The following is a 24727-nucleotide window of genomic DNA, read 5'->3' as shown; positions in this document are numbered from 1 at the left end:
TATTTAAAAGAAAATAAGTATATACCTGTATTTTAACTGTATAGCAAAAATACTTGAAAGAAATATACTAATATATTGGCAGAATACTGGTAACACAGGGGATTTAATTTTCTTTACAGATTCTCATATTTTCTAAGCTTAACACATTGAATAAGCATATATATTTATTTTGTAACAAAAATACTAATCCTTTTAAAAATGTTAGAATACTTTTGACAAATAGACAAATATTCTGGCAAAGTCCAGGATAATATTGAAAAACAAGGAGAACCGAAAATGTTACCACACTTAAGTGGTATGTAATAAAAATAACAGATTTAGTGTATATTAATATAATAAACAGAAATAAAATTTGTAGTAGGAACAATGAATTTTTATAAAAATCTGTGGCTGAGTATCATATACCATAATATAAACTTGCTTAATAAAAATTTCAGAAAGTAAGTGGTCTTTCCTATGTCCCCCTGAAAATGGTAAAAATAAACAAGTAAATCCCATTACGGTGAATATTGCTGAACATACTTGCTATTTTTCTACCCTAGTGTATTGGCCTACAGTAATAAGGCTTTGTTGATCTGGTTACAATTAATTATCTACAAGAATATTAGTGTTCAGCAAATGTTTTCTCTGCTTCCTGTCCAACGATTTATGCTATCTGAGAAAAGAGATGAATTGTTGCTGATTTCTTGCTTCTTTTGTCCTGCTATCAAGAAGCAATTATCCTTGCATTCACTCATCTTAAACATCTCAATCACTCTTGCCAGGAAAAACAGAAACAAAAGACTCAAATCCTTTACTCCCTACTACTAAGACAAAATAAAACAATCCAAGGCTTAGTAGAGATAAAGGATAAGGATAGAATTACAGTTTCCTTTCACTTACTCTGTTAGAACACTTATCTTACATTAATTCAACATAGAGACTAGACATCAGCTCTGCCTTATGTCTAAATCGACATGTATTTATTTATGCATCAAAGTTCTATGATAAAACAATCTTGAATTTTGAAATCACAATTGTGATCTGATCTTTCACTAAAAGGAAAGTCTATAATGTTAACTCTTGCAGGAAGATGGTAGCATGTGTAAACTCAAGACTAATTTATATTTGTTTTTGTTCAATTTTAGATTCACTTGAAGTAGAGAATAGCAAATTTTTATAGTTGGAGGAAAATTCAAGATCATTTAGTCCACCCCTGACATTCTACAAAAGGGGCCAAGACTTAGATTAAGTGACTTGAATAAAATTCTAGTGCTTTCTCAACTATACCATGCTGTCTCTTTCTAATTAAAAAAGCTAGTAAAATGTTATATAAAGAACTGTCTGTATATAATTGGACAAACAGCTTAATCACTACTTATAGATATGTCATTCATCCTCACCTCTCCAGCTCCAGGCTCCACTCCTAATTATAATCAACTGGTAGAAAGTACAACCTGAGCTCCCACAACAGGAGACTTCTCTTACCATTACTGTCATGGGGTGGGAGTGGGGAAAAGGGCTCCATTTAGCTACTAAGACGATAGGGAAAGGCAGAGGAAATAACTTCTTTAATTAGAGTATAGATAAAGGAAAATAAATCAATCTTTTCTTACCACCAAATTAATTTAAAACATCTCAACTCTATAACTGGAGCCTTGGCTGTATTTTCTCATGTTATAATAAATTTACATTATGAGTTAACTAGGATTCCACAAGGCAGGTGGAAACCTAGTAACTATACTTAAAATTTCTATGGAAAAATATACTGTAAGTCTTGAGTAGTTGACTTTTTGAACTTTTGAAATATAACCTAATTATAAATTAAGGATTGCCTGGATATACCTACAAGACTCAAAATGTGTATGTATATATATACACATACACTCACAATTATATGAACATGTAGATGAATATGTGAAAGGACAAATAAACTAGCTAATGAGTAAGTGAATAGAAAAATTAGAATAGAGACATACTTATGGGAATAACAGAGAGAAAACCCTGAAAATTTTGGGAGACCAGTAATTTTTTTACCCTCCTGGAAATAATCTCAAAAAACTCACAACCTTTTTCTGCTCCTGAATATTTCCTGCTCCACTAACTACACCCAAAACTTCGTACCTCTGGAGGCAGATAAGGAACACTATAGAGGACAGGAGAAGGTGACTAGGTAAAGGAACAACAGAATGCTAATTTCATACTAAATTTTGGTTGTCTAAATAGATAAAGCAGTTAACATACCGGGTCAGTAGAGTCAGCAGGACTTTCAAATATATTCAGGTACTCAATGATGTCCTTGAGATCTTGGGTCATTTGTTTCAGCTGAGCATCTACATTTTCTGCTAACTTGTAACTGAAAAGGCAGGTAAAATAAAGGGATTAACAAAAAATGTTTTCTCCACTATGCACTGTTACTGACATACAAAGAATGATACTGCCAATTGAATTTGCCCTCATTCCCCTACCTTCTCACTGTGTCTCAGTCATGACAAACAGCACATTTTTATGGATGTAGCATTCATGACCGTATTCTAAAAAGATTCCATAGGTGAAGGCTTTTATGCACTTTGCCATTTTTACAGTAACCCATTACCTCACCTATTAGATATCAGAACAAATCCATAGGTTACTTAGTTATATGAGAAGTTATTTTGGGGTTTAGTGATTTTAAGAAATGTTGAGATGTCTGCAACAATTTTGAATACACAAATCTTCAAAGTAAAATCTCATACAAATATACTCCATCATCCAAGAAAAGATATTTTAAAAAATGAGATTCATAACAATCAAAGTCAGAAAAATCTGCTGAGTTCACAACAAATCGATTAGTTGGCTAAATTCTCAAGATTTCCACCCCAAGTATTTGTGTGTGCATACACACACAGTTAACCTGTCAATGAATGTGTTTATGAGAATTAAAGTAAGCAGAGGATTTTTCAATGTCTATCAGTTCAGTTGCTCAGTAGTGTCCGACTCTGCAACCCCATGGACTGCGGCACACCAGACCTCCCTGTCCATCACCAACTCCTGGAGTTTACCCAAACTCATGTCCATCGAGTTGGTGATGCCATTCAACCATCTCATCCTCTGTCGTCCCCTTCTCCTCCTGCCCTCAATCTTTCCCAGCATCAGGGTCTTCTCCAATGAGTCAGCTCTTCGCATCAGGTGGCCAAAGTATTGGAGTTTCAGCTTCAGCATCAGTTCTTCCAATGAATATTCAGGACTGATTTCCTTTAGGATGGACTGGTTGGATCTCCTTGTAGTCCAAGGGACTCTCAAGAGTCTTCTCCAACACCACGGTTCAGAAGCATCAATTCTTCAGCACTCAGCTTTCCTTATAGTCTAACTCCATCCATACATGACTACTGGAAAAACCATAGTCTTGACTAGATGGACCTTTGTCTATAAAGACTAAATAATTCAATTAAATTTATTTGTAACTACTACCTTTCTGTCCCAAAGTACTTATAGATAATTGGCTGCCTAGATTGTTGAAGATTCTAGTAAAGATTCCAAAAGCAGACTAAATAATTCAATTAAATTTATTTGTAACTGCTACCTTTCTGTCCCAAAGTACTTATAGATAATTGGCTGCCTAGATTGTTGAAGATTCTAGTAAAGATTCCAAAAGCAATATAAATCTGACTACCTAAAAGCAATTAGAAAGAAAGTAATATTTCTTTAACCTACAGGTAGGATCACATGGCTGAAAATGTAACTCTATATTTCCAAGAAAATGGAGAAAATGCATAGGATAATCAGTGCAATGAAAAGAAAGATTCACAAAGGCTGAAATACAAAAGAAGAAACAGAGAGCTAGGGTTCATACAGATTAGCTGTACTTAACCACATTTAATACATCTACAAAAAGTTAACTTGCAAAGTTTTAAAAAATAAGCTCAGTCTTAACTCACTAATAAGCCATTGATAAAATCAATCAGATTTAGTTTATGTAGTACATTCATACAAGTTCTTCTAATAACATTTTATAATTTGGCCTGATTACCAAATCTCAGTTCTAAAGAAATAAAGTTACTGTGGGAATATTGGCAATATATTGACCAAAGATAAAAACCAAATCACACACAAATAAAATATATTCAATCTAAGACATCGACAAAATCATTCAATGTTTAAAAGCCACACAGTCTGCCCCTATATTAACAAACTTCCTTTAAAATAAGAAACGGATTTATCACTGAAGCAACTGCATGAATATTAGGTTTAAAAGAGTCAGTACAAATAGGAGGTCATAAATATTCCATAATATAATGATATTACACCCATAAAATTTGTATTTCTAATTTAAGAACAAACTTGACAAATATAAAAAACTTTACAGTGGTCATGTCTAACCCTGAGATTAATAACAGTGTACAAAATGCTATAAAACAAAACTGCCAGAATGACTACTTCATTTACAAGCATCCTGAAAACATTAACAGCAGTCAAATAAGTTGATAAATGGCAACTGCCAGAACTTGCACTTTTCTCCTGATTTTTATTCCCTGCCTTCAAAATCATTTTTACCTTTGTTCAGTAGCTAAGACCTGCCCTATTCCTCAATCTTTATTTAGCTACTTACGTCTTCTCATGCTCATCTATATAGTGTGGATAAACAGACCCACTATGGTCCTTTAGAGACTCCTCCAAAGGGATCAAGAGATGTTCCAGTTCCTTTTGCTGTGACAGGATAAAATCCAATTCTTGTTCCAGCCTGAAAAAAAAAGTCAATAGAAGGGCTGATGAAAGGAATTTGGAGTGGCAAAATAAATGTCAATAAACTATAACAAGGAAAAACAACTAGACAAAGAAATGGATCTTTAATCTTCCAACCTAGGGAAGCTAAGGTTCTACCTTTTCTGATCCAGTTTCACTTTTTCTACTTCTCCATGTAAAGCAGTTATCTATAAAGGAAAATAAGAATATAACAGTATAAATATTTGAATTTATATTGTAACTGTAAGGCAATATTTATTTTGTAATATACACTTCAAGTATGAAAGAGTTCCTAATTCAGGGCACTTATTACCTAAGGAAAATATTTTTAAGTTTATCACTAATATTGGAAGGAAAAATTAACCATGAAACATGGGTCTATTTTCCTGTGTTCATCAGAAAATACTTGTACAATGCAGGTAAATTAATCAGAACATCTTCTTACTTTCTCACCATTCTTCATCAATGTATAGTCCCAAGCATTGACCAGGGTGGCCTGATGAAGAAAGTGTTTCTCTTGATCCTCTAACTCAAGGCTCCATTTGTTTACCAGACCATCCAGCTGACCATATGTCATCACAGGAGTTATGATTGCACTAAAAAGAAGGATACAGTATGATTGGATGATCATACTTTCCAGAGTATGATCAGATTTTTAAAAGTATAACATAGAAGAACTTAAGAGAAAAAAATACCACATTTTACAGGCATTTCTCCGACCTGCTCCCCAATAAAACCACCAAACTGGTAAAGATTATTTTAAAAACAACCACTCAAAGTCTCTGGAAGTTATCCTAAGGAAATACAGCAAATGTAAAACTATAAATCTTTCAGAAAAAAATTAGGAGAAAATCTTTGGAACCTAGGCAAAGAGTTCTTAAACTTGGCACTAAAAGCACAACTCATTAAAGGAAAAATTGATAAATCAGACCTTGTCAATTAAGTTTTGTTTGGTGAAACACTCTTTAAAAGATGAAAAGATAAATTACAGAGTTAGAAAAAACTGTTCATAAACCACATATCTGACAAAGGGCAGGTATCTAGAATACATAAAACTCTCAAAATTCAATAAAAAAAATTCAAGTAGAAATGGACAAAAGATATAAACAGACACTTCATCAAAGAGAATATGCAGATGGGAAATAAACATATGAAAAGATGTCCAACATCATTAGTCATCAGAGGAATACATATTAGAACTACTATGAGCTGGAGAAGACTCTTGAGAGTCCCTTGGACTGCAGAGATCAAACAAGTCCATCCTAAAGGAAATCAACCTTGAATATTCATTGGAAGGACTGATACTGGAAGCTGAAGCTCCAATGCTTTGGCCATCTGATGCAAAGAGTTGACTGCTAGAAAAGACCCTGATGCTGGTAAAGATTGAGGGTAGGAGAAGAAGGGGGCAACAGAGGATAAGATGGCTGGATGACATCACCGACTCAATGAACATGAGTTTGAGCAAACTCTGGGAGAGAGTGAAGGACAGGGAAACCTGGCATGCTGCAGTCCGTGGGGTGGCAAAGAGTTTGACATGACTGAGCGACTGAACAACAAAAATAAAAAAATAGTGACAACACCAAATCCTGGCGAGAATATGGACAAGCTGGATCTCTCAACATTGTTGTTGGAGAGGTAAAATGGCACAGCCACTCTGGAAAAGATTTATAGCAATTTCCTTAAAACCTAAACTTGCAACTGCCATACCACCCAACAACTGTACAGCTGGACTGTACAGAGAAATAAGACTTAGGTTCACCAAAAGTGTTGGTTGTTCAGTCGTGTCCGACTCTTGGACCCCATGGACCATAGCCCAAAAGGATCCTCTGTCCATGGAATTCTCCAGGCAAGAATACTGGAATGGGTAGTCGTTCCTTTCTTCAGGTGATCTTCCCGACCCAGGGATTGAACCTGGGTCTCCTGCATTGCAGGAAGATTCTTTACCATCTGAGCTACCACGGAAGCCCAGGTTCACCAAAATCCTGTACACAAATGTTCATAGCAGCTTTGTTCATAGTAGCCCCAAACTGGAAATAAATTATTTCCAAACTGGCATAAATTATAAGAATTCAGGCTCTAGAGCTCGACTGCCTGAATTTTAATCCTGGCTCAACCATTACCAAGTATATGACCAAAGGCAGATTATAAAATCTTAATGTGCTCTAGTTTCCTCATCTATAAAGTGAGAACAAAATAGTACCTAACTCATAAGGTTATTGTGAGGATTAAATGATATGATGTGTGTGTAAAGCACTGTCATATTGCTCAACATACAGTAATCACATAATAAATATTATCTGTTATTTGCAATAGTAATAATTGTATTATAATGATATTCAGAAGACAAAAGTATCCACCCATGGCGGATTCAAGTCAATGTATGGCAAACCAATACCATATTGTAAAGTAAAATAAATAAATAAATTAAATTTTTAAAAAGTATCCTTTTAGTTGTTCAACTTCTAAGAAACAGAAAGCCTTTCTCTAACTGCTCCTTGACTCTGAGTCATTTACCTAACTTTCAAACACTATTCTAAAGATATACAAGCAAACTATGTCCTGTGTATGACAAATAAAATGAAACTAATACAAATTTTCAAATGAATACTTACTTAACAGTCGGAGTAAAAGGTATAGATGTAATGCTGACTGGAACAGTGTTATTAATCCCAATTGATGTCAGTGGTTTTAGGTTCAAGGTAAAGCTACTAGTGGTGGTAGTAGTGGTGGTGGTGGTAACAGTGGTGGTAGTGGTGGTTGATGCTGTAGCTGGAAAATAAAGTGCCTAATGTTAATAATAAGTAAGAAGTTTTAAAACTCAGCACTTGATCATTCAGGATAAAACACCACAGAAGTACTTTTTAATGTGAATTTGAATTCAAAGTTGTAATGGGTTTTAACTCAACATTGCTATAATATATAGCAGGCCAGTTATCTGGATTAAGCTTCCTGCTAAAACTGAAAATCTTGGATAAGTGTGTAGAAAAATAAAATTTATAACCTAACCAGACCTATAACCATTAAAGAAACTGAATCAATCCTCTAAACTCTTCCCATAGAGAAAACTCCAGACCCAGATAACCTCACTGGTAAGTTCTGCTAAACTTTGAAGAAAAGAATAATTGCAATCTTACACAAAATCTCTGTACATCTCTAACCTTGCATACTTACTTGAATATATCTGTGTAATTAATCCTAGAAATGAAATTGCTAGACCAAAGGGTCAGCATGCTCTAAATTGTAATTATTTCTTTCCAAATTCCCCTGTCAAAAGATTTTGCCAATTTGCATTCCTATCAGTAGGGGAGACTGCTGCTTCTCTAATACCATAGCTCATAGTTGGCATACATCTTAGTTGGTATTATAGTTAAAAGCCACAATTTTTTGTGCATTGTTTGTTAAGTGCTCATTGTGTAAGAAAGAATCAAAATTGCCATACAAGTTCAGAAAACCAAGAGAGAACTACGGGTAGAAGATAAGTGGGCAATAAACATGCAGAAGGATAGAGTTACTAAAACTCTATCCTTTGATCCTAGTTCACAAGGGTGGGCATCTATGTTACTGGCAGCCTATGAGAGGGTCTGGCACAAAAAGCTCTAGCCAAACAGGGATAAGATAGGTCAGAATCTCATTTTCAAAAATTTAGAAGTCTGGAAAGAATCAGATGGCAGGTAAAAATATGGAAGTATTTCCAGAAATATGGAAAGCATCAGACTCTAAGCAGAAATTTGGAAATATTTCCAAACATGTAGAAAGAATCAGACAATAGACAAAGGGGAGCTTAAAGGACTGACAGAGGTAAAACATGAAGTAGAATTAAAGAGTCATGAACAAGTCAAAATTAAAAATAAGCTAAAATAGTAAGGCAGAAAAAGGGATAAAGAAACCAAAAAGAAGTTAAAAAAAGACAAAAGGAGAATGGCTGAATTATGTTTATGCAACATTAAATTCAGGAGGTCCCTAAAGCTGACTTTAAAACAACTTCTAAATTCCAATTTCCTTTAAGTTCTTTGCTATGATAATACCTGTATTAGCTTTCCACAAGATTTCATTTCCCTTTTGGCCACAAGGATCCTTACAATAATTCCCCCATTCTTTGTGTCAGAAAGTGGAATGGGCAAGAGAAGATCATGCCCAAATACCAAAGATCTCTGGGGTCACCATCACTGGAGAGATTACAGACTAGATCCCACGTGGCATTCTTCACTGACACATGTCATCACATTCTTCATCTAAGAATACAAAATCTGACCTGGAAAGAATTCCTTCCTCAGAAATGCTGAAAATTAATGACATTATCAAGCCCCCCCTTTACTGATTAATCATTCTAACATTGTGTAATTACTACATTCAAGACAGAAAAACAGATAAACCATTAAGAAAAACACAAGTCTTTCTTGTAAAGGAGCTTATCTTCACCCAAAGAAGTTTGTTTTTTTTTTAAAGTCAACATTTCCTGACATGGACAGATGTCCAAAGATAATATATACTTAAGAAAATGGCAAATTCTAAGATTAAGTGTGTGTATCCCATTTTTTGGGGAAAAAACAAACACATTTAATGTATGTTTGTATGTGTTGGGAAAAAAAGCTGCTAAGGAAAGAACCATACTGTTCCCTCTAGAGGGTGTGATATATGTATGTATGCATGTGTGTATGCTTTCTGTAATATTTAGAAAAGCAACTACCATCACTACCACTAAACAAAGAAATTAACACAAATCAATGCCTCTCCAAAGATGCTGTGTGATACATTCAGGAAATTGATACCTGTCAGTCTAAACACAAAGGAATCAAGTCATAAAAAACAGTATGATTATTTTAAACTTTTTTATAGAGTCATAAAAAATGGCATGATTATTTTAAATTTTTTATATAGTATTTTATTTTTATTCCTTATTCTTATGGTAAAAATTAAAAAATTCTTATTTTTAAAAGGTATAAATTAGTTCTGTCATAGTAGACAATATTAAAATAACAATAATATTTCAACTAATTCCAAAACAAGCAATAGTTTTGAGAATGAAGGTTCTATCACAGTCTGATTTTACAAGTTACAACTCTGGTCAAAACTAAATACAAGTCAACTCCATGTTGTCTGTGTACTAAAAGGAAAGCACTGTTCTATAAATAATAGAGAATAATTACATAACAAATTTGTATTTACATTTAAATAAATCTCATTCTGATAATCTTAAAAATCAATACATAAAAAAGTGAGTGCTCAATGTGCTATGCTCAGTGTGCTCAGTCGTGTCCAACTCTTTGACATCCCATGGACTATAATCCACCAGGCTCCCCTGTCCATGGGATTTCCCAGGCAAGAATACTGAAGTGGGCTGGCATTTCCTCCTCCAGGGGATCTTCCTGATCCAGGGATCAAACCACATCTCCTGCATCTCCTGCACTGGCAGGTGGATTCTTTACCACTGCACCACCTGGGAAGCCTAAAATAGTGAGACCATCCTTTAAAAGACCCTACAATTCAATTTTCCTATCCTGTCTGATCAACAACTACGTATCTTATTCCATGCTAGGAATGGACAGCATTAGACTTATTTCTTAAGATTCACTTTAGATTCACTTTCTTAAGACTCATGCAAAAGATGAGATTGACAACAAACAAGCTTCTCTTAAAACTTGCTGATCATATCTAGGACAGAAAACAATCCCAAATGGTGATAGATTTACAGACACAGGTATCTGAGAGCCGCCCTACAGGGCTAATTTGTGAGATGAATTTGAGCAAGTAAATATACTTGGGGAGAAAGAAAGGTGAGTAGGGGAAAAAAAACAACTCTGGGCTGGGTGTACTGAGTTGAAACACATCTGATGGGAGGTGGGTTAAGTACACAAGGCAATGGTAGATACATGGGCTTGTAGCAGAGGTACCAGTATGCAGGAAGGAATTTGAAGACTTAGGTGGGGGTGAAGTATGGCAGAGTCACCAAAGAGCTCGCAAATTCATACTTCACTGACTCAACCCAGGACTGAAAGAATCAATTTTTTTTTTTGAAAGAATCAATTTTTTGTTCAGCATTTTATAAGGGAAACTATGTTTTACATTTTTTTTGCAAATATGGTAACTTAAAAAGTTCTCAAGCCACACCCTTCATAATGCTTATAGGATGGCCAGTTAGCCAAATACACAATAGAAACTCAGTTAAGTGTTGGTCATGCAAAAGATGGTGTACATCTCTGTTTATGAATAATTACTTTAAACTTAAGAGGGACTGACTTTTAGCTTATGACAGGGTTTGAAGATTCATTTCAGCCCTAAGTAAACTTTTTAAAGTGAAAACAAACAACACTTCCCTAAAGTGGAGTCTAACTTAAATGGTAGGTTTAAGTAGTAACTGATCTCTAACCACCCAGCTCACAATAGGTAACAGTCCAATGGATAACTATAGGTAATAGACAGTGGATAACTAGGGGCTTCCCTGGTGACTCAGATGGTAAAGAATCTGCCTGCAATGAAGGAGACCTGTGTTTGATTCCTGGGTTGGGAAGATCCCCTGGAGAAGGGAATGGCTACCCACTTAAGTATTCCTGCCTGGAGAATTCCATGGACAGAGGAGCCCGGTGGGCTATAGTCCATGGGGTGGCAAAGAGTTGGACACGACTGAACAACTAACACTTTCACTAATGGATAACTAAGTTTTCTTTAATTTACAACATACCTAGTACCTAACTGGCAGAAATAAATTTAGGATATGTCTACAGGAACTCTTGTCATCAACTTTAGGAGAGGATCAACACAGGTCAAATCTTAGATTAATTTTTAGAGGCTAAAACTAGGAATCCCAATATATTGGGTCACTTTAAACAGTATGCTCAATAATAAAAATGTTTAAGCTTCAAAGTTGACAAGAGTTTGATAGCATCTCTGATTATAGTCATCTAAAAGAAGTAATATCATTGGTATCAACTGTCTCCTTCCACTCTTCGACAATTCTCAACATTGACGTACCTTTTGGATACTCCGACGAGATGATCAAAACCAACTGAATCCTAGAAACTAAGGAATACAACCTACTTACTGTTGTTACATTTCCAATGAGTATCCAAATATATCCTAATAATTGTAAAATCTTACTCGATGCAACAGCAGCTGCTCCATATGCTCCAGAGAAATTTAATCCAAATCTCAAAGATGTACCACCAAACATTCCAGCTGAAGTTACTGGGGCACCAACTGCAGAGAATAACATAATACTACCTATTACCCTTTTAATCAAACATAGTGAATGAAGAATTTACATAGAGTCTTTTTCATCTGAGGAGTCCTTTAGTAACTTTGGCTAAACTTCAAAAAACTATAGTCAACCCATTTATACGAAAAGTGCGGAAAAGGCATAGATAGAGACAAAATACAGATCAGTAGTTGTCTGGGACTGAGAGATCTTACTGGGATGATAGAAATGTTTTAAAACTGGATTATCATGATAGTTATACAATTCAGTAAATTTATTAAAAATCAGTGAAATACACACTTAAAATAATTATATGACGTAGACTATACCTCATTAAAGTTAATTTTAAAAAATACTACGGTCAAGATTTCCTTTCATTTTGTAGGCAAGGACATCAAGGACAGGAAAGAAAAAAAACCTATCAAAAGTCAGAAGTCAAGACTTTGAAAATGGAATTCATTCAATAATTCTAACTCTCAACCTCAGATAGGGTCATATTCACAACATCTATTATACTTGAGAAAGATATTATATATCAAGAGGTTTCCAGAATCTCAGTCATGTCTCAAGATTAGAATCATCCCTACTTGGAAGAAAATACAACTCAAGTGGTAACCTGCAATTTCAACCAATGTTCACCTATGCCAACTGCACAAGATGATGGGGATGGCAAGCCACCAGTTTTCATGCTGAACTAGGTATTAGCAATTCCTGGCAAGTTTTATTAACAGAAATGGTGACAATTTTGCTATAACATAGCTTTGGGAGGACCATATTACTGCTAGGATTATAATAACGATGTCTAACGGTTAATATCACGGCATTGTGTAGATGCCTCCAAAGCACCAGCAGTTTATGTGGATCTGTAAAAAATAATCACCTATGATTTATACAGAATTCAATATTCTCAACATTTGTTATTACTCTACTAATGGAAGATGTGTAGCAAAGAAGTTGGGGTTATGAGATAATTAATGTCCCACTTCTCAGCTCAAAGCATCCAGGTGTTCATCTTTAAGAGGAGAGAACAGGAGACATCTCACAGTATCATAAAAGTACAAAACTACAGCCGGTCCTTCTGTCATGTAACACTTCTTATAGGTAAAATTTAAGGATCACAGACCTGGTCTATATAGAAGAATAAAATACAGCAAGGCTCCAACATTTGTTTCCCATTCTATCTTATTCACAAGGATAAGACTTCTTTCCTTCAGACATACTCCCACTCTTCCCTTCAGACAAAACTCCCACTCTTCCTATTCCCATTAGCTTCAAGAAGTTGTTTCAAAACATTACAATGTTAATGAATTATATGCTTAAAATCATCACATTAAGCTGTAATAATCATGTTAATATAAAATTCACAGTGGAAGCCATGATAATTAGGTTCTTAAGCAAAGCTACTACTGATATCAGCAATTACAGATGGGATCAAGCATAATGATAACTTATGAGATGTCTGAGATCCATAGCTTATACTGGCAAATTGAGTTAAATGGCCTAATGCAAAGTAATAGTATTTTCTTTGCAACCAGTAACTTACACAAGGGCCCAGTAGCAGCAGTGCAGGTAGAAGAATTTGAAAATGAGGTAAATAGCATGGTACTTGAACTAGCAGCGGCAGCAGGAGTAGATGCTGGAGTAACCCTAAATTAAAGTAACAAGCAAAAAAAAAAAAGTCAAAATCATTTTTAACAAGTAAACACCACTATAACAAACTTTACTTATATAGAGAAATAACAAAGCAAGGAAAATTAAGTAACGTAATATTTAATAAGTATGACATAGTAAAATCCTGATTTAAAAAATAGTTCATCAGTACTGATTAGTATGGGCTTCCCAGGTGACTCAGTGGTAAAGAATCTGTCTGCCAGTGCAGAAGATGTGAGTTCAATCCCTGGGTGAGGAAGATCCCCGGAAGAAGGAAATTGCAACCCACTCCAGTATTCTTGCCTAGAGAATCCCACTGAGAGGAGCCTGGTGGTTTACAGTCCACGTGTGTGCTCAGCCACTCAGTTGTGTTCAACTCTTTGTGACCCCATGGATTTTAGCCCACCAGGCTCCTCTGTCCATGGGATTTCCCAGACAAGAATACTTGGGCTTGGTGGCTCAGAAGGTAAAGAATCTGCCTGCAATGCACGAGACCTGGGTTGGATCTTTGGGTTGGGAAAATTGCCCTGGAGAAGGAAATGGCAACCCATTCAGTGTTCTTGTTTAGAAAATCCCATGGACAGAGAAGCTTGTCGGGCTACAGTCCATGGGGTTACAAAGAGTCGGACACAACTGATCGACTAACACTTTCACTTTCAAACACAGGTTACATATTGTATGATTCTATTTATATGAAATGTCCAGAAAAGGCAAATCCATAGACAGAAAGTATAATAGTGGTTAGTTATCAGGAGCTGGGAGGAGAGGGTAATGAGGAGTGATTGCTAACGGTTACAGGGTTTCTTCTAGGGATCATGAGAATGTTCTTGAATTACATAGCAGTGATAGTTACACACTCTGTGAATACATTTAAAAAAAAACACTGTTTTGTACATTTCAAAAGGGTGAATTTTAAAATAAATGAATTATACCTTAATTATCTCATTATTTTAAAAATACATGGATCATCTCAATAGAAGCAGAGAAGCATTTGAGAAAATCCAACACTTTTTCATGATGAAAACACGCAGCAAACTAGAAAAAGAAGGGAACTTCTTACACGTGATTAAGGCTATTTATGAAAAACTTACAGCTAACATCATTCTTAATAGTGAAAGACTGAATACGGATGTCTGCTTTTACCACTTCAACAATACATAGGAAGTTTTTGCCATGACAATTAAGCAAGAAAACAATTAAAGGACACCAGATTGCAAAGAAGAAATAAAATTATCTCTATTAACAGATGATATGATCATGAATACATAACAACCTAAGGAATCCATAAAAAAATCTATTAGAACAATAAACAAGTTCTGCAAAGTTGCAAGATACAAGATCAATATAAAAATAAATTACAATTCTATTTATTATCAATGAACAATCCAAAAATGAAATTAAGAATATTTCATTTATGATTATTCAAAATGAATAAAATAGTTATGAACAACCCTAACAAAAGAAGTGCAAGCCTTGTATCCAGAAAAACAAAATATTACTGAGAGAAAGACATCCTAAATAAATGGAAAGATCTCATGTGCATGGATCAGAAAATTTTATATTGTTAAGATGGTGTGGTAGACAGAAAAATGGTCCCCCAAGGATGGTTACATCCTAATATCCAGAGACTGTGAACATATTACCTTATTTGACAAAAGGGATTTTATAGATGAGGTAATGGTTAAATTGGTTAAGTAACTTGATATAGGGAGTTTATCCTGGATTATCCAGGTAAGCAAAACTAAGGACATGAATCCTTAAATGTAGAGATCCTTTCCAGGCTGTGGTCAGGAGAAGATGGTGACTAAACAAGAATGGTCAGAAAGATGGTATAAATGGCCACCTAACACTTGAAATCATACTTAATGTCATCAGTCATCAGGGACTTGCAAATCAAAACCACAATGAGATACTATTTCATAGCAACTAGAATGGCTAAGGGCTTCCCTTGTGGCTCAGCTGGTCAAGAATCCGCCTGCAGTGCAGGAGACCTGAGTTCAATACCTGGGTTGGGAAGATCCCCTGGAGAAGGGAAAGGCTACCCACTCCAGTATTCTGGCCTAGAGAATTCCATGAACTGTATAGTCCACGGGGTCACAAAGAGTCAGGCACAACTGAGCGACTTTCACATTAAAAAATCAAAAAGAATGGTTAAAGTAAAAAAGACAGATAATATCAAGTGTTGGCAAGGATATGGAGAAATTGGAAATCTAATGCAATGTTGATAGGAATGTAAAACAGTGTAATCTCTTCAATAAAACTGTATGGCACTTTCTCAAAGTGTTCAACATAAAGTTACCATATGACCCAGTAATTCCACTCCTAAGTACATAAACAAAAGCTATGATAATATAGATCCACACTGAAATATGTATATGAATGTTCACAGCAGCATTATTCATAACAAAGGATGAAAGAAATCAATCCAAATGAATATCAACTGATGAGACGATGAATGAAATGTGGTATATTAATACAATAGAATTTTATTTGGCCATAAAAAGGAAAAGAAATATAGATATATGCTAAAACATGGATGAGCCTTGAAAACATGCTAAGAGGCTAATCACAAAATACCATATATTGTATGATTCTATTTACATGAAATGTACAGAACAGAGCAGTCTATAGAGACAGAAAGCAGATTTGTGGTTTCCAGAACTGGGGTAAAGAAAGAATGGGCAGTGACTGCTAAGGTGCATGGTGTTTCTTCAGTGGATGATGAAAATGTTGTAAAACTGACTTCAGTAATGGCTGCATAGCTCTGTGAATATCCTAAAAAACAATTAACTGTGCACTGTAAATGGGTAAATTATGTGGTATGTGAATTATACAATAAGTCTGTGAGAAAAAATAATAAATAGAAATCTGGAATAAAGTTTCAGAAAACATTACTTGGCCGCTTGCTTGAAATTTTAAAATAAAAACTATAAAAGAAATAAAGTTTGAGAAATCAAGTACATAAAGACACAAATAAGATTAACTGGTTAACAGAAAACAGTTTATCTTTTCATCCTCACTATAGATCACTGCACAGGGCACATGATACTAAGTGCTCAATAAATATTTGTGCTGAATTGAACCAACCATTTCCAGACTCCAATACATAATTACAGATATTCTTCTTCCTTTTTAAAAGGGAAAAAAGTGCTTAATAAGTAATTGCATTTGAATCTATTGCTGCCTACATCCAACCGTTAAACAATTCATGACAATAAATAAGACCCTGCTATCCAAAACATGTAGGGCCACTGGGGGTTTGGGGAAAGGGAGGAGATGCTGGGAAGGAATTGGGAACATTACCACCTACCTCCAACTATCATGGGGAATTTCCCTGGTGGCCCAGTGACTAAGACTCTGAGTCCCCAATGTGAGGGGCCTGGGTTCGAACCCTGGTCAGGAAACTAGATCCCACATGCAGCAACTAAGATCCTGGGTGCCACAACTAAGACCCAGTGCAGCCAAATAAATAGATTAATTTTAAAAACTGAAGCCTATTATACAGAGTGAAGTAAGTCAGAAAGAAAAACACCAATACAGTCTATTAACACATATATATGGAATTTAGAAAGATGGTAATGATGACCCTATATGCAAGAAAGAAAAAGAGACACAGATATAAAGAACAGACTTTTGGACTCTGTGGAAGAAGGCAAGGGTGGGATGATTTGAGAGAACAGCATTGAAACATATATATTACCATATGTGAAAGAGATCACCAGTCCAAGTTCAATATATTAAACAGGGCACTCAAAGCTGGTGCACTGGGACAACCCTATTGGATGGGATGTGGAGGGAGGTGGGAGGGGGATTCAAGATGGGGGATGCATGTACACTCATGTCAATGTATGGCAAAAACCACTACAATATTGTAAAGTAATTAGACTCCAATTAAAATAAATAAATTATTTTAAAAAATGGAGAGATATTCCATGTTCCTGTGTGGGAAGAATCAATATTGTGAAAATGACTATACTACCAAAAGCAATCTACAAATTCAACATGATCCCTATCAAATTACCAATGGCATTTTTCACAGAACTAGAACAAAAAATTTCACAAGTCATATGGAAACACAAAAGACCCCGAATAGCCAAAGCAGTCTTGAGAAAGAAGAATAGAGCTGGAGGTATCAACCTTCCTGACTTCAGATTATACTACAAAGCTACAGTCATCAAGACAGTATGGTACTGGCACAAAAACAGAAACACAGACCAATGGAACAAGATAGAAAGCCCAGAAATAAACCCATGCACCTACTGGTACCTGACTTTTGACAAAGGAGGCAAGAATATACAATGGGGCAAAGACAGCCTCTTCAATAAATGGTGCTGGGAAAAGTGGACAGCTACATGTAAAAGAATGAAATTAGAACACTTCCTAACACCATACACAAAGATAAACTCAAAATGGATTAAAAACCTAAATGTAACACCAGAAACTATAAACAACTCTTAGAGGAAAACATGGGCAGAGCACTCGATGACATAAATCAAAGCAAGATCCTCTATTGACCCACCTCCGAGAGTAATGGAAGTAAAAACAAAAGTAAACAAGTGGGACCTGATTAAACTTAAAAGCTTTTGCACAGCAAAGGAAATTATAAGCAAGGTGAAAAGACAACCCTCAGAATGGGAGAAAATATAGCAAATGAAACAACTGACAAAGGATTCATTTCCAAAATATACAAGCAGCTCATACAGCTCAATGCCAGAAACACAAACAACCCAACCAAACAGTGGGAAAAGACCTAAACAGACATTTCTCTAAAGAAGACATACAGGTGGCTAACAAACACTTGAAAAGATGCTCAACATCGCTCATGATTAAAGAAATGCAAATCAAAACCACAATGAAATATCACCTCACACAGGTCAGAATGGCCATCATCAAAAAGTCTACAAACAATAAATGCTGGAGAGGGTGTGGAGAAAAGGGAACACTCTTGCACTATTGGTGGGAATGTAAATTGATACAGCCACTATGGAAGATGGTATGGAGATTTCCTTTAAAAACAATGAATAAAACCACCGTATGACCAGCATTCCCACTCCTAGGCATATATCCTGAGGAAACCAGGGTTAAAAAAGACACACGTATCCCACTGTTCATTGCAGCACTGTTTATAATAGCTAGAACATGGAAGCAACCTAGATGTCCATCGGCAGATGAATGGATAAAGAAGCCGTGGTACATATACACGATGGAATATTAATCAGCCATAAAAAGTAACACATTTGAGTCAGCTCTGATAAGGTGGATGAACCTAGAGCCTATTATACAGAGTAAAGTGAGTCAGAAAGAGAAAGATAAATATCATATTCTAATGCACATATACAGAATCTAGAAAAATGGTATAGAAGAATTTTTTTACAGGGCAGCAGTGGAGAAACAGACACAGAGAATAGACATATGGACATGGGGAGAGGGGAGGAGAGGGTGAGATGTATGGAAAGAGTAACATGGAGACTTACATTACCATATGTAAAATAGATAGCCAACAGGAATTTGCTGTATGGCTCAGGAAACTCAAACAGGGGCTCTGTATCAACCTAGAGCGGTCGGATGGGGAGGGAGGTGAGAGGGAGGTTCAAAAGGGAGAGGATATATATATACCTATGGCTGATTAATGTTGAGGTCTGACAGAAAACAACAAAATTCTATAAAGCAATTATCCTTCAATAAAATAATAAAAAGAAAAAAATTTAAATGGTTGCATTGCATTGTTTAAAAATATAATAAAATAAAATGTATATCATAGAATATCCTTATGTTTCATTTAAGAGAAGCACCAGATGTATAACATATTTATTTTTAAAGAAATAACCAATTATCACAAAGGTGTTTTAATATTTCTAAATCAATACCTATCAGTGAGACTAAATTTTTATCATGGGTTTAATGGTTACTTTAATTTCTTCATTTGAAATTGCCTATTCATATCATCTACCCATTTTCTCATTGGATTAATGTCTTCTTATTACTGATTTTTTAATAAAAGTATATATCAAAGCTATTTAGTCAAATGTTGCAAGTACTTCCCAACCCCAGTTTGTCATTTGCTTTTCTTACTTTGTTTTTATTTTTTATGTAGTCAAATCTTTCCACTGTTTTCTCCTTTATGGTTTATGCCTCCATATCATGCTTCAAAATTCCTTCAAACATATGAAATGTTCAACCTCATTTTTAGGAGAAAATCACAAATTATATTTACCTTTAGAACAATTTTACCTAATATATGGGAAGAAACTAAAAAAAAAAACTATTAATACACTGAGGACACTGTGAAGAAAGGGGCAACGTCTGTGATTTCTAATGGGAGTGTAAACTGGTATAATCCCTATGGAAAATAAGTGGCCAATGTTTTAAAAAGTACAAATGCATCTATCTTTTGAACCAGTAATACTTCTTTTGGAAATTTATCTACAAAGATACACATCTGTAAAATGACATATAAAATGATATCCATTGCACCACTGTTTATATTAGCAGAAGAGGAAACAACCCAAACACCCACCAGCAAGGGGCTAGATAAACTATAGTGCATGCAGAAAATGTATGATGCTATAAAAATTCTGAGGAAGCTCTCCATATATTGACTGATGTGAAAAGAGCTACAAAATGTTTAAAATAAGTGTATAAGCTTTAAGTTTAAAAAGCAAGGTACAGTGTGTAGAATATACTATTATTTACATTTTTAAAACAAGCAGAGGGCTAAGAATATATATTTTTATTTGCTAGCAAAGCCATAAAGAAAATTTGGAAGGATATATACAATTACAGTGGTTAGCTGAATAGAAGGGGGGAGGGGCAGGGAGTAATACAAGGTAGATGGGGGACAGTATACTTATTTATACTATGTTTATAGTCTTATTCTTGAACCATTTGACTGACTATATTATATATTTTTAAATTATACTTCAATAAATGGCCCTCTCTCCAACCCAACAATTATTATTTATACATCTTCATATTCATATTTATACAATTTAAATATTTATGGTTTCATTTTCTAGCTTTAATTCACCTAGCATTTCTTTCAGTTAATCTCTTTAGGCAAAACATAACCCACTTCCCCCAAATCACCTGGCTAGCCTGCTACTGCAATTCATTTATTCACTATTCCATCCTCTCTCTCCAGAATGGAAATGTCATCTTCATAAACCCAGGATTGATTCTCTACTTTAAAATTTTTCACTGATTTTCCTTTCTGTCCTTGTTCTACAAGAGATTTCCAATTACTGAAGCACTAGAACTCATTTATTTTTATATTAAATGTTTTAAATGTACAGTCAGATAATAAACTTACAATATATTTTCATGTTTTTCTACAAGCAAGCTGTCATTACTTTCCTTAAAAAACAAGAGATGACTAATCTCATGCATTTATCCCCTCCACTTAAACTTTAGAATCCCGTCGAGACTCTCCTTCTTTTCCTTCCCCCAAAGATTCCCACTGTGGTTTTATAAGAATCATATTAAATGCATCAATTAATTTGGAGCTAAATGACATTCTTATACTATTGAGTCCGTGTATTCTTCATTTATTCATGTCTTCTCTTATATGCCTCAGTAAACTTTTATGGTTATCTTCATATAGGTTATGCACATTTTTAAAGTTCACTCTTAGGTAGGTACTTCATACTTCTGGTTGAAATTGTTAATGGGAACTTCCTCCATTATATTTCCCAATTACTACTGTTTAAACATGGGAAAGCTACTGTTTTTTGCATTATTTATTTTGTAACTGGCTGCATTACTGAAACCTCTTCACTAGCACTAATTAAATTTACATTTGATTTATGCCCGTATTTTAAAATCTTGATCATGTGTCTCAGATACTGGCATAATATCAGGAGCCTGACCTTAAATCAAATACCCAGAGGTAACTAAGGAAACAAATGCCATTTAATATGACTTGCTTTCAAGCTAAAGCCTTACTCTTTATTGAAGAGGTTTCAGTAATACGGGTCAGTTACAAAATAAATAATGCAAAACCAAGAGCTCTTTTTTTTAAAAAACAGTCTCATTTTCCTAATCATAGGACTACAGCAGGGTTTTTCAACATGGCACTGGTGACACTGGACCCGATAATACTTTATGGCAGAGGGCTGTCCCATGGTAAAATATAAGGCTTGTATATTTCGTCTTGTCCCTTTTCCTAAACCCCTCGTAACTTCCTAAGTAAGGAGAGAGACAGAAGCTTATTTGGGTTTTCTTCACAGTTCCAGAAACAGCTCCAGGAGCAATAAAGGTTTCAATCACACCTGATTTATGTTAATGAGGTGAAATTTAGAAAGCCCCTCAGGCTGAGAGGCTGGTTACCAGAGGAACCAACAAAGTGATTCAGTTTAGTTCAGTTCAGTTCAGCCACTCAGCCGTGTCCAACTCTTTGCGACCCCATGAATTGCAGCACGCCAGGCCTCCCTGTCCATCACCAATCCCTGGAGTTTACTCAAACTCATGCCCATCAAGTCGGTGATGCCATCCAGCGATCTCATTCTCTGTTATCCCCTTCTCCTCCTGCCCCCAATCCCTCCCAGCAACAGGGTCTTTTCCAATGAGTCAACTCTTCGCATGAGGTGGCCAAAGTACTGGAGTTCCAGCTTCAGCATCAATCTTTCCAATAAACACCCAGGACTGATCTCCTTTAGGATGGACTGGTTGGATCTCCTTGCAGTCCAAGGGACTCTCAAGAGTTTTCTCCAACACCACAGTTCAAAAGCACCAATTTTTCGGCGCTCAATTTTCGTCACAGTCCAACTCTCACATCCATACATGACCACTGGAAAAACCGCAGCCTTGACCAGATGGACCTTTGTTGGCAAAGTAATCTGTCTGCTTTTTAATACGCTATCTAGGTTTGTCATAACTTTCCTTCAAAGGAGTAAGTGTCTTTTAATTTCATGGCTGCAATCACCATCTGCAGTGATTTTGGAGCCCCCCAAAAATAAAGTCTGACTCTGTTTCCACTGTCTCCCCATCTATTTCCCATGAGGTGATGGGACCAGATGCCATGATCTTAGTTTTCTGAATGTTAAGCTTTGAGCCAACTTTTTGACTCTTCTCTTTCATCAAAAGGCTTTTTAGTTCCTCTTCACTTTCTGCCATAAGGGTGGTGTCATCTGCATATTTGAGGTTATTGATATTTCTCCCAGCAATCTGGATTCCAGCTTGTGCTTCATGTAGCCCAGCATTTCTCATGATGTACTCTGCATATAAGTTAAATAAGCAGGGTGACAATATACAGCCTTGATGTACTCCTTCTCCTATTTGGAAATAGTCTGTTGTTCCATGTCCAGTTCTAACTGTTGCTTCCTGACCTGCATACAGGTTTCTCAAGAGGCAGGTCAGGTGGTCTGGTATTCCCATCTCTTTCAGAATTTTCCACAGTTTATTGTGATCCACACAGTCGAACGCTTTGGCGTAGTCAATAAAGCAGAAATAGATGTTTTTCTGGAACTCTCTTGCGTTTTTGATGATCCAGCGGATACTGGCAATTTGATCTCTGCTTCCTCTGCCTTTTCTAAAACCAGCTTGAACATCTGGAAGTTCACGGTTCACGTATTGCTGAAGCCTGGCTTGGAGAATTTTGAGCATTACTTTACTAGCGTGTGCGATGAGTGCAATTGTGCGGTAGTTTGAGCATTCTTTGGGATTGCCTTTCTTAGGGATTGGAATGAAAACTGACCTTTTCCAGTCCTGTGTCCACTGCTGAATTTTCCAAATTTGCTGGCATATTGAAGGCAACACTTTCACAGCATCATCTTTCAGGATTTGAAATAGCTCAACTGGAATTCCATCACATCCACTAGCTTTGCTCATAGTGATGCTTTCTAAGGCCCACTTGACTTCACATTCTAGGATGTCTGGCTCTAGGTGAGGATCACACCATTGTGATTATCTGCGTTGTGAAGATCTTTTCTGTACAATTCTTCTGTGTATTCTTGCCACCTCTTCTTAATATCTTCTGCTTCTGTTAGGTCCATAACATTTCTGTCCTTTATTGTGCCCATCTTTGCATTAAATGTTCCCTTGGTATCTCTAATTTTCTTGAAGAAACCTCTAGTCTTTCCCATTCTGCTGTTTTCCTCTATTTCTTTGCATTGATCTCTAAGGAAGGCTTTCTTATCTCTCCTGGATATTCTTTGGAACACTGCATTCAAATGGGAATATCTTTCCTTTTCTCCTTTGCTTTTCACTTCTTGTCTTTTCACAGCTATTTGTAAGCCCTCCTCAGACAACCATTTTGCCTTTTTGCATTTCTTTTCCATGGGAATGGTCTTGATCCCTGTCTCCTGTACAATGTCACGAACCTCCATCCATAGTTCATCAGGCTCTCTATCAGATCTAGTCCCTTAAATCCATTTCTCACTTCCACTGTATAGTCATAAGGGATTTGATTTAGGTCATACCTGAATGGTCTAGTGGTTTCCCCTACTTTCTTCAGTTTAAATCTGAATTTGGCAATAAGGAGTTCATGATCTGAGACACAGTCAGCTCCCGGTCTTCTTTTTGCTGACTGTATAGAGCTTCTCCATCTTTGGCTATAAAGAATATAATCAATCTGATTTCGGTGTTGACCATCTGGTGATGTCCATGTGTAGAGTCTTCTCTTGTGTTGTTGGAAGAGGGTGTTGGCTATGACCAGTGTGTTCTTTTGGCAAAACTCTATTTGCCTTTGCCCCACTTCATTCCATACTCCAAGGCCAAATCTGCCTGTTACTCCAGGTGTTTCTTGACTTCCTACTTTTGCATTCCAGTCCCCTATAATGAAAAGAACATCTTTTTTGGGTGTTAGTTCTAAAAGGTCTTGTAGGTCTTCATAGAACCATTCAACTTCAGCTTCTTCAGCGTTACTGGTTGGGGCATAGGCTTGGATTACCGTGATATTTAATGGTTTGCCTTGGAAACAAACAGAGATCATCCTGTAGTTTTTGAGACTGCATCCAAGTACTGCATTTCGGACTCTTTTGTTGACTATGATGGCCACTCCATTTCTTCTAAGGGATTCCTGCCCACAGTAGTAGATATAATGGTCATCTGAGTTAAATTCACCCATTGCAGTCCATTTTAGTTCACTCATTCCTAGAATGTCGACATTCACTCTTGCCATCTCCTGTTTGACCACTTCCAATTTGCCTTGATTCATGGACCTAACATTCCAGGTTCCTATGCAATATT

General features: G+C 35.9%; 1 protein-coding gene across 2 annotated transcripts in view; it reads right to left on the bottom strand.

The window, feature by feature from the left end:
• The window catches only part of NUP62CL (nucleoporin 62 C-terminal like), an 85458-nt gene that overhangs the window by 27518 nt on the left and 33213 nt on the right, over positions 1–24727 (bottom strand). For both annotated transcript variants that reach the window (XM_043460032.1, XM_043460033.1), the window contains exons 2-8: positions 13437–13540; positions 11797–11895; positions 7314–7470; positions 5147–5297; positions 4840–4889; positions 4568–4699; positions 2224–2335 (exon numbers count right to left, since the gene is read on the bottom strand). In XM_043460032.1, coding sequence (XP_043315967.1) covers positions 2224–2335; positions 4568–4699; positions 4840–4889; positions 5147–5297; positions 7314–7470; positions 11797–11895; positions 13437–13494 — 759 coding nt within the window. In that variant the 5' untranslated portion in view covers positions 13495–13540. The remainder of the gene's footprint in view (positions 1–2223; positions 2336–4567; positions 4700–4839; positions 4890–5146; positions 5298–7313; positions 7471–11796; positions 11896–13436; positions 13541–24727) is intronic.

This window comes from Cervus canadensis, chromosome X, assembly GCF_019320065.1.
Source record: "Cervus canadensis isolate Bull #8, Minnesota chromosome X, ASM1932006v1, whole genome shotgun sequence".
Lineage (NCBI taxonomy): Eukaryota > Metazoa > Chordata > Mammalia > Artiodactyla > Cervidae > Cervus > Cervus canadensis.
The sequence above is the reverse complement of the archived record's forward strand: the minus strand, read 5'-3'. Positions and strand labels throughout refer to the sequence as shown.